Source organism: Toxorhynchites rutilus, chromosome 1 (genome assembly GCF_029784135.1).
Source record: "Toxorhynchites rutilus septentrionalis strain SRP chromosome 1, ASM2978413v1, whole genome shotgun sequence".
Lineage (NCBI taxonomy): Eukaryota > Metazoa > Arthropoda > Insecta > Diptera > Culicidae > Toxorhynchites > Toxorhynchites rutilus.
The window spans coordinates 161,459,881-161,471,474 of NC_073744.1; the positions used below are offsets into that span (position 1 = coordinate 161,459,881).

Below are 11,594 nucleotides of genomic sequence, written 5' to 3' on the forward strand. Positions count from 1 at the left end.
AATGCCAAAACCTACATTTTTGTTCATGGTGAGGTTCAATCCAATAGTTTTTCTTCCTACATCACAATGTGTAATCTTTTATCACTGTAACACTGTAGAAAAGTTTACATATTTTTTGAATTTTATAAGGTTTTTTTATAAGGTTATGTGAGGTTATGTACAAGTTTTTTTATGTGCGACATATGAAAACATATTTGACGAAGTTATTAGTTTTTTTTCGATGTTTTATATGCATTTGAGTGCGAAAAAAGCATATAGTTGCTTTCCAAAGCCATGAAGATTTATCAAAGATGCTGTTGGATTTTTCGAAAGCTTGGCATAAAACGAGTAGCGAGATGCAAAAGAAATAAGGGTTAACACCTGCTGTGTTGCCTCTTTTTGTCCGCACAAACTTGCACCCAACTTCCAAGATTCACGCACGCAACTTGACAGCCTTTTGAACTTATTTTTCAATTGAACGGAATTATAGATTTTATTCCTCATAAAATAATTGTCATCAAACCCATGACTATGACATCCAGAAAATTTTAACAAACCTTAGACTATCGAGAATTTCTCATATTTCCTGCAAGAAATGAATTTTCAGAACAAATTTTGGAAAACAAATATCAATATTCAAGTGGCAACATAACACATCGGTGCATCGCATATTTTTGTACAAGTGTGAATTTCACTGCATTAAATCGTCACCCTTCTCACCTCCAATGGCTGCATCATCCAGTCTCGGCGCTAGTAATTAATCATCCCGAATTCCGCTCGTACTTCCAGATTCGCCACCCAATACCTCTTTCTCTATCTCTCTCTTCACATCTTTTCACACGCTGGGAACATTATTTTGAGAGTTGCTGTTATTGAGAGTTGTGTCGCTCGTAATTAAGACATGGCATAATTCATGAGGAATTTCTGCGGGAAGAAAAAAAATGGAAACAGACACGGCGGTAAGTAATATGGGAGTGCATTTGCGGCGAGTGATTTATACACTTTTCCATATATATGCAGTTACTCTCAGAATTGATCGCACATCATAGAAAGTGATTCTTATGATATTCATAAATCCCGCGACAACTCAATCGAGTTCCCAATGAATGTAGCCTTTTTCAAACGTATTTAATGTTTAATTGATTCGGTACATCTTACCTTCACTGGTGGGAGGGCATTTGTGATGGTAAGCCCGACACTCCGCAACCCAACGAGCGGTGGAAAGTCGGTAGTGTACAGCCGCTGCAAACCGTGCGTCGTCAGCAGCACAGGAACGTTATGTTTCAATCGCTGGCGTTCGTACTTGAGTAGTTGGGCCAGATTGTTCACTCCCAGGCCAGCGTAATTTGACTCTGCCAGGATGTCCGTAAGGCACTGTACGTCACCAAAACCTAAATTCACACCTTGACCCGCCAGAGGGTGCACTCGGTGAGCGGCGTCGCTACAAACATGATTCATTGTTAACAATCGAAATGAATGAAGGATAGTGTGTGAATACGGTACCCAATCAAGCACACACCTTGGCCAGCGTAGGTGCTGGTATGACCTAAGCCCAGTGGGAAAGCGGCTCTTGATTTTTCGATGACCGCTTCCACAACCGGAGCCGATTCCAATCGTTGTCCAGTGGTTGAGCTTACCAGCGAATGTACATTCTTCATGATATCGTCTAAAAGGTTGTTCCGAGGATAGCGTTTGTTCTAAGGAAAAACATAGTTTTATTTGTCTTTCAGATAAATTGATCTGCTCCGAACTTACGAATGCCTCATTGACCGCTGCCACGAAGGAGATTCCGTCCAGCTGCAGCAGACGTTTCGCCTCGCTCACACTGGTAGACCAAACCATCGAGCTCAAATCATCGCTCAATGGGAGCAGTGCGATAGGGCCCGTAGGCAGAAATCGCTGCCAGGCGGTTACATTGTTCGATATCCCTTCCGCTAGTTTTAGGGTAGCTACCACACCCATTTGATTGTACGCGAGCGTGAAGTTGTCGACGCCCATCGAGCGTCGAACCAGCGAGTTGTATCCATCGGCGCCGACCTGGAATGTTTGAAAACACGGGAAGCACGTGATGAAGTCAAGTTTTTGATTATTTTTCGATCTCACAATTTTTAAATTTTCCGGAGATTCACAAGAGCTCGATTGAAATGGTGTACATATGATTCATGCACCCGTGGAGGAGTGGTTAGCGTCTCACATTATCATGCCGAGTGTTCGGGTTCGATTCCCGTTCTGGGCGGGGGATTTTTCGTCAAAGAAATTTCCCTCGACTTGCACTATGGTCACGCGTATTTTCTAGAGCAGGGATTGCCAAACGGTAGTCCGCGATCTACCGGTCGCCCGCGTAGGCATTCCTAGGCGCCCACCCGCTGGTCTAGGATAGTGTCATCTCCAAACGCAATGGGTTAAATATCATTTTATGAGGTGTTTATGCTAACCTCAATAAAACATATTAGTTGTAAAGTAGACATTCCTTCATTGAAGTTTCCAGTTCAATATTTTCTATCAGATTGTTAATTATTTTATACTTCACACATCCAGTTGTTCGACCACAAAATGTTTTTTTTTTTAAATTGACACATTGTTGAAATTGTTCCTAGTTTACCTTTATCTTTCCTTTATCACTAGGAACAATTTCAACAATGTTTTCTCCAGGCATATCATTCGTTGAATACCCAATGAACATGCCGGAAACGCCTGGCTTGAAGATTGTGAATGCGAGTTTTAATGACTTTTTTTCAAAACTATGGTGATGTGAATTAATTGTACAGATTCCTTTCAAGAAATATAGTCATGCATAGAACAACAGTAAGGAATGAGCTTTTGCTCGTTAGCTCTATTTTGCTGTTGTAGATACAGTCGGGTGAAAGGTCGGCATTAGAGATGGGCAAACCGTTCACGAACGGTACAAACGAACTAGTTCGCCGAAAAGAGTGAACGAACGGTCGTTCTTTTTCAAAGAACGGTAGTTCTCCCCACGAACTGATTCCGAAAGAACGGTTTGCGAGTGACCTGTTTGAGAGTGAACTGTTTGAGAGTGAACTGATGGAGAGTGAATTGCTTGTGAACGAACTGTTAGGAGTGAACTGTATGGGAAAGAACTGATTGAGAGCTATTGAGAGTGAACTGTTTGGGAACGAACTGTTTGAGAACGAAGTGTTTGCGGGCGAACTGTTTGCGAACAAACTAGTGCAGCTGAACAGATTTGCGTTGGACGGAATGGACAAATATAATGAGAACGTTTGTAAGGAAAATAAAACGACAAAATGCATCTAACGCAGGGTTTATTTTGTTATACTCGTATACTCAATTTTGTGTTAAAAATTAAATTAGATTTTCGTAGTTTTAAAAGTTTATTTTCAATTACATGTATTCTTTCAATTCCGCGTAACATTCATATATTTCCTGATTATCAGAAAAAAAAATCTAGGGGCACTGGGGCGATTCATGAATTATTTTTTTTTTTTTTTTATCTTCGCTTATTTTTCGTCGGCCTATTTCCGCCACTTTAGTGCCAATCACCGACATCAGGGAGGCGACTCCACCTGTTCCTACCTATCAGACTCAACAACTCATGAGCCGGGCCAACTTCTTTTACTTCCGCTCCGAAGGAAGACGTAACCAGAGATTTTTCACCTCAGAAAATCCCAACGACGCCAGCTGGGATTGAACCCAGGCCGATCGGAACATTCATGAATTATGTAAACATAAAATCTTATAGTGAGGGCAAAGTTTTTTAGTTGCTTTCAATTCATTGTTTGGCCTATAGCGTATACGTGTTCGCGTGATTGTTTGTATGATTTATTGTTAGTGAAAATCGCTGCTAATTTTTTCCCCTGAATGAATATTATGAAATATGATCTTACATGGAACCTGTGTGTTGTCCAAAAAGAGAATATGAAAAATTGCACATATTTTGTGCACATCAAATTATTACATAAACTTTTGTCGGTCGACATATTTTCACATACAGTTTGCGACTTTTAAAGAAGAAGCAGATTATCTTTCCCCACTAAATTTTAAAAATATGAATCCCATACGTACACCATCCAATCCAACGATATCAATTAATAGCTTTCTATTGATGTTGGGTTCTAGCTAACATTCTATGTTGTTCTTAATACCGCTGAACGAAAGAGCGAAAGAACGGTTCAAAAGAACTGATTCACTTAGATGAACGATGATTGAGTGAATCGTTCATCAAAGTGAACTGTTTTGCCCATCTCTAGTCGGCATTCTCGAACTGTTTGGTTTGCTTGTTGCATTCCTAATATTCGGGTTCGAGGAAAGCAGCCCAATGTGCCGGTGCAATGAGGTACATATAGAGGTGGAGCAGTAGGCGAAGTGTATCTGTATTGGCAAGCAGAATATCGTGTCGTAATTATTTGCATTCATTATGCATTATTATGCACGATTGCATGATAATTTGAGCCAAAATTCTCATGAAATCATTCAACTGGTTTTTTTTTAACAGATGACAATTATATCGTGGCTTATTTCGATTATTCATGTGGTAAAAAGGTCCAGAGAGCAGTCGTATGCTTAGTTCTCGAAAGCAGTAACATTTTCGGTGAAATTCTGATTAATTGGCGATTATTATCTCACAACATACACACCGACACTGAGAGCCTTCGGAACATCAACTTCATAACGGTTAAAATAATGAAACTTCGTTTGTTTCTATGAACGTAGGGGAGTGAAAATGGAACATGGAAATATCACTTTTATCCGTATTTTTCGACGTGATTCGACAAATATTTACTTCACGCTATCACATTAGCCTCATATTCAACGGGAGTTCTACAAAAATGTACATTTTTCATTGATAAATTACTTCATGAAAATAGCATTTTCACATGGATGCGGTGAGCAATCAAAGGTAAACACAACGACTGACGTCATTATTTGCGAAATAGTTTTGGCAGCGCATGCTATGTCGCTCGAAACTCAACCATCTTCATTACCTTTTTTCCAGGACATTGGTACCGGTGAGAGATGTGTTGGCTCGATTAGACCTTGATTACATGTCCCAAATATATGTTTTCCTTAAAGCTATCGATCTTCGAGTGTGATTGTTCATACGTCCTTTTCCCCTTCTTTTCGTCCTTCACAAGCTATCGGTTCCCTTCCTACTAACATTAGAATAAGTGAAACTGTAACTACATATTAGATGTAAGGATAGTTTTAAGAATTGAGTGTGAAGTGTCAGTGTGAATGAGAATGTGAATGTGAATGTGAGTGTGAGTGTGAACACACATCTCCTTACATCCCATCCTTTTCCTAATGAAAATGCGTCACCCTTCTAAACTCGAGTTTTTACATAAAAATAATGAACTATGATTAAAGTTTCCTTATAGAATGAATATTCCCTAATAAAGCACTAAGAATATTGAACAGATTTTTTTCTGTTAAAGGTTTTCTATTAAAATTATGAAAGTTTTGTGGATATATTGAAATAATTTTAATACTAGTCGAGTAAGAGTAAGTACTACGAATTCAAATAATTATTTACATTCAAGATGAAAAAAAAAATGGAACTGATAATCTGAGAGAGGGCACACTTACTTCACCACAAATCAAATTAAACGAAGCAAAAGAGACGAAACTGAATTAAACCTTACACGCGAAACTCATGGTTTCTTTTGGGACAGTTTCATCGAAAAGGCAAATGAAAATGATAGTTAGTTCCCATCAAAAAAAATCCATTACTAACAAAATCGACTGTTATTCAAAAACATTTCGAATCGATCGCAATCATGATCCTTACGTTTGGTGGTCATCAAACCCTAAGTAGTACCCCCAATTGGCAAGGTTTGCTAGAGTTTATCTTTCAGCTCCTTGCAGTAGCGTTTACAATGAAAAATTGTTCTCTGAAGCTGGCCTGGTATACTAAGTAAAGCGTAATCGGTCGGTTAAAAAATTTATAATAAAAGTAGTGTTAATGAATTAACATTATGAGTTAATATTAACCTAATTTTAAAAAAAAATATGATTTATGATTTTTTTCTAATATCTGGTCTGGTAGGATAGCAAATATTGGCCGGATATCCGTTTCATCAATAGTTGTTGTACCTCTAGTTAATTCCTTAAATATGTTGTTATACCTCTAGTTAATTCCTCAATATGATAATCATCTCGGATGTATTTTTATGGAAAATAAAATAAACAATGAGACTTCACAGAAAACAAAGTATTACTTATCAATTATTTAGCAGCCGATAGTTATTGTTATTTTATAGCAAAAAATATCATTGAATATTTATTAGTATGACCTATTATTTTCTCTTAATTAACCCTCCTATACTCGAGCGTAAGGTCTCACAGATCGAGAAAAAATAATTTTGTTTTGAGAAGGATGAATTAAATGTCAATAGTCAACTGAATGAAGTTGAAGAAAAAATATATTCTTGATATATTTTTTTTACTTTAAATAAATACCAATAACGCCTAAAAATACACAATAGCAAAATTACAGAGACACGCAGAGCCTGTGACACCTTGCGCGAGTATACGAGTTATGATTTAGCGCACGAGAAGAGGAGGGTTAAACTTTTGTTTGTTCGTCCAGTACTACATTCATTTTCAATGGATTGTGGATACAGTTGACATTGGTAGACCGCAGCCTAACATTTGAACAATTAGTCGTCCGTGGTACCCAAAAGTTTGGCCACCCCTACTCTAGAGCTTGCCCCTCGGAATACATTCAAGGCGTGTTATTTGGCTTAAGAAATCTCAACTAAGTATGCTGCCATACAAATATAGCATAAATGTCTGCATAACCGAAGAACTTATCAAGTAAACAGAACCAAATTTGGCATGTGGAGGTTTTAGGAGACAAGAAACGTTTCTTAAGTGGTATAACACTGCTCCCCTTCTCTACTGGGAAGGGAAGGGGGTGTGCGCTTAATAACTCGAGATCTAATCAAGCAAATGGAATCAAACTTGACATATAAAGGTTTTAGGGGTCGATAAACGTTTCTATGGTGGTTCGACACTCTTCCCCTCTCTCTCTAAGGGGAGGCTGCCATTCAAATGAAACGCACATTTCTGCATAACTCGAAAACTAATCGAGCAAATTGAGCTATATTTGGCATGTGAGGGTTTCTGGGTACGAAAAAAGTTTCTATGATGGTATGACACCCCTTTCTCCTCTAGAAAGGAGAGGGGGTCCCATAAAAACAGTGCACATATTTCAACCAAACATGACAATTGAAAATTTTCGGAAAACTCTGAAGGAAAATGGGAAAATTCGAAAAATTCAATTCAATTCACATGTGTTCTACAAATACATATTGACAAGCGTTGTTAGTTCATTTGATGTTTGCGGTAGTGAAATTGTTCTTCATTCGAAAGTGGAAATGAATTTAAATGTGATAAAACGCATCGTCTTCTGTCTATATAAATAAAAATGGATCGCCGAATATGTTGATACGAGCAAAACTGGAGAAAGGAATTGTCCGATTTAGGGCTATCTTCATTCTATAATATTTTCTACATCAAACATTTATTCCATGTAACGGATAAGCATGTTATTTGCAAGTAGATGAAAAATCTTACACGAGAATTATGTTTTAAAACAATCTGATATTATAATGTCGAGTTTTGGTAGAAGTACTGACATTTCATAGTAAAAAATAATTAGATTAGATTAGAAGATCAATCAATGAACAGTTCTGCGATTGGACCCATGAACGTGCGCTTAGTAAGGAAACGTGGATGTGATAACGAAAAATAAATTTTGGGCGGGACGAGGTTTGCCGGGTCAGCTAGTTGATCATAAAAACTCCTCATCTTTTACCATCAGATTATTGCAATCCTAATGATATACACATTACAATATATACAGTAAATCCTCACATCTAACAACAATGGACCTTATTCTAATTAACCTATTTTATGCCAAGCGCTCGAAAAATCGAACAGCAACTTTGATAATTTTTCATGGCTTTGAAAAGCAACCATATGGTAAGGTTTGGCATCGAATGATAGCTTAGTTTTTCAGCTACCACTTACTATTAATATCATTCAATTTTGTATAATTTTTGTAATGGTCAAAAAGGTTCAAAGTAACTGTGTGCGGAAAGTACATAACCTAACAAAAAACAAAACCTGAAAAAATGCAAAAATATGCAACATTATTTTGATAAAAGAACACACATTGTGATGTAGGAAAAATCCATTGGATTGACCCCCTACAGGAACAAAAATGTAGCTTTTGGCCGCTGTTTTTGTTTGGCGATTTTTTTTTTAATTTTTCGGGAAACGGAAGAACGGAAAAAAATAATTCATGGAGATTGGGGTTTCTGTAACGCCAATAAGCAAAATTACACCAATGGGTTCCGCTGAAATTTTTTTTCACAGCTTGGTCGTTAATGGGTAAATATATACTAATCCGATCTAACGGAGCATTTCACGAAACCTACTGTTATTAGACAAGACAAATGGTCGGTGTTAAGTCAGAGGGGACAAAGTCGCAAAATTAAAAATTTCGAATTATTGATTGCATTAGATTAAGCATTTAGTCAGCTACATATCGCGTTTATCAGATTTGGAAAATCGCGCGTGTAACAGTAATACCATATCGAAACTGTTCAAAATGCTCAACGAAAACCCCTTACAGCATCAAACTTCAAGCTCGTTTTTCTCGAAATCAAAAAATGTCACATGGCTCGATCTGACTTGACGCCGACCAAATTTATAACGATCTGACCCTGTGTAGCAGAGTATGGTTCCGATATAGTATCACCAATTTCTACAAGCATTGAACGACCAACCGGAAAGGAATTGAGCCAGTCGAGTAGCACAATAGATTTTTCCAAGATTTCATGATTGAGTTAATCGAAGGCTGCTGAAGATCGGTATACATTCGACAAAAAAAAAGAGGAACAGATTGTAAAGTCGAAATTCTCAAGTGATTTTCGGAATGCTTTAACATTGTTGTTTGCATGAAGATGCGATGTACATCATTTTCAACTTTCAAGTTTTTATTATTATTATTATTATTATTAATCTTCGACCTAGTCGCACAGATCTTAAACTTAAACTACGTTCATTATTCGGTTTTTAAAATCATTTTTAGCCATATTAAAGTCGAAACTGCTACTAACATTGTTGAACGCCCTTAGGCAGCTGCTGAATGGGCTGTTGAACCCATAACTTGTTCTATGTCTAGGAACGATAATTAAAGGCAATTGTCTAAGTTGACGTTGAGGAACGTAAAACGAAACTTTTTCAAGTAGGTCTGGACAATCGATGTTGTTTTTCAAAAGGTCGAATATGAACAGCCGTTGTGTCTGGGTTCTTCGTGCTGATAGTAACTGAAGGTCTATAAGTTGGCAGCGAGCCGCATAATCAGGGAGATTAGCCGGGTCGTTCCAGGGAAGGTTACGGAGGGCGAAGCGCACGAATTGCCTCTGTACACGTTCAATGCTGATCACTTGAGCAACGTGATAGGGTGACCAGATCGGCGAGTCATATTCCAGAGTACTGCGCACTAACGTACAGAAAAGCGCTTTCAGGGCATAGATGTCGGTAAACTGCGATGCGTTTCGGCGGATGAATCCGAGAACAGAAAACGCTTTGGCTGTTATGATGGCGATATGTTCGTTGAACGTCAGCTTGGAGTCACTGACAACGCCCAGATCGCGGATGGACTGAACACGTTCTAGAGGAGTTGTGCTAATTGAGTAGACGTGATTGATCGGCGACATACCACGGGTGAACGTGATTACCTTGCATTTAGTGATGTTCAAATGCATACCATTATCGGAGCACCATTGCGAAGTGATGTTAATATCCGTTTGTAGCGCAGTACAATCCAGTGTTGACTTGATTACTCTGAATATTTTTAGGTCGTCTGCATATAATAGCTTCCCGGATGACAATCGGGGGCATAGATCATTTATAAAGAGAACAAAGATAAGAGTACGCTTCCCTGTGGAACACCGGACGCTATTTCAAATAATTCCGATCGTGCAGAGTTGAGTTGTACGAACGCCTTCCGGCCCGTCAGATAAGATAGTAACCAGTCCGTGATCCAGTTTGGAAAGCCCATGTACTTCAGCTTCTCCACTGCGAAGGCATGCGGTACAGTGTCAAAGGCCTTCGAGAAGTCGACATAAATAGAATCGACTTGATTCCGACGTTCCATTTCCTGGAACAAGCTGCTTGTGTAGCACATCAAGTTGGATGTTGTGGAGCGACGAGGAACAAATCCATGCTGGTATTCAGAAATCGACGGTGTTGCTGCAGCCAGTAAAACTTTATGAATAAGGGATTCTAGAACTTTTCCTAAGCAACAGAGTATCGAGATGCCGCGGTAGTTCTCGACTCGTTGCAAGCTTCCAGCTTTATGAATGGGGATCATAGAAGCAGTTTTCCACATAGCCGGAAACGTTTTCTCTTGCACGGATCGATTAAACAGTAGTGTCAAAGGATCCACTAGAGATGTAACACAGTTTTTGAATAAAAGTGGTAAACCATCGACTCCTGCTCCTTTTGACACGTCAAGATCTTCTAATACATTCCGCACTTCTGCCCTAGAGAAATCGATGAGGGGCAGATGAACATTATAGAAAGGCACATCTTGGAAACTACTTTGATGAATTTGAAGCGAAGTAGAGCTGAACACACTTTGAAAGTAGTTTGAAAACAGATTTGCTGCTTCTTCGGCAGAGGTAGCCGTAGATGAGTTGTAGCTTACGTTGTTGGGCACACGATTATTGGTTCGTTGTAGTTTTACAAATTTCCAAAATGTCGAAGGATTTTTCTTCAGTGATGACTGTGACCTGATCACATAATCGTAGTGGGCAGAGACAAGACGTTCCTTATAGCTGACTTCAGCTTGCCGTAGAAGATTTCTATTTGAATCTGTTTTAGATTCGAAGAAATGTTTGCGGGCTTTGCGGAGTCTGTTTCGCAGGTTACGCAGCTCGGCATTCCACCAAGGCTTCCTGTAGGTAGAGCTGATAGCACGGCGACGACGGGGAACATTAGCGTGCAAGATTTCGAGTAATTTATCATAGAACAGCAGTACGTTCTCATCGACAGAGTCACCTTGGAAATAATTCTGCCAGTTTTCTGACGAGAGTTCAACATTCAGAGATGAGAAATCACACCTCCGAAAGTCAAAATCGAAAGCTGCGGGATGCAAATCTACCTGGTCGTAAATGCAGCAATGGGTATCTACTTGCGAGACGAATGGTACGTGATGAACGTCGATATTCAGGAGAGGAAGTGGAGGTGCGAAAATCTCGAGATCGTCCGGTGAATCAACGAACGCCAAATCAAGGAGCCTACCATTGCAATTGGAATATCTTTTGGAATGAAATGGACGAAAATATCGGGAAGAAATAAAAAAAAAATCTATTTCTTTTTTTTCTTTTCGTTGTTTAGCTTTAGCAGAGATGCCAGATAGAAAAAAATATTTCTGTTTTGAAGATATTAAATCGTTCGTTACTTCATTATTATTTTTTCTTATATCGCCAAACAAAATAATAAACATTATTATATGCTTGTAAATAAAATTACTATGTTATATTGTTATTTAAGCATGACTGTGAAAACCCATAATTTTATTCCCGCATGCTGAATCAAAACAATTAAAAAAAAATCACCCG

General features: G+C 38.5%; 1 protein-coding gene across 1 annotated transcript in view; it reads right to left on the minus strand.

Annotated features, from left to right (window-relative positions):
• Positions 1-592: 592 nt before the first annotated feature.
• The window catches only part of LOC129761740 (ubiquinone biosynthesis monooxygenase COQ6, mitochondrial), a 45,645-nt gene continuing 34,643 nt past the window's right edge, over positions 593-11,594 (minus strand). The window contains exons 3-6 of the mRNA XM_055759487.1: positions 1,735-2,016; positions 1,483-1,676; positions 1,138-1,420; positions 593-903 (exon numbers count right to left, since the gene is read on the minus strand). Coding sequence (XP_055615462.1) covers positions 874-903; positions 1,138-1,420; positions 1,483-1,676; positions 1,735-2,016 — 789 coding nt within the window. The 3' untranslated portion in view covers positions 593-873. The remainder of the gene's footprint in view (positions 904-1,137; positions 1,421-1,482; positions 1,677-1,734; positions 2,017-11,594) is intronic.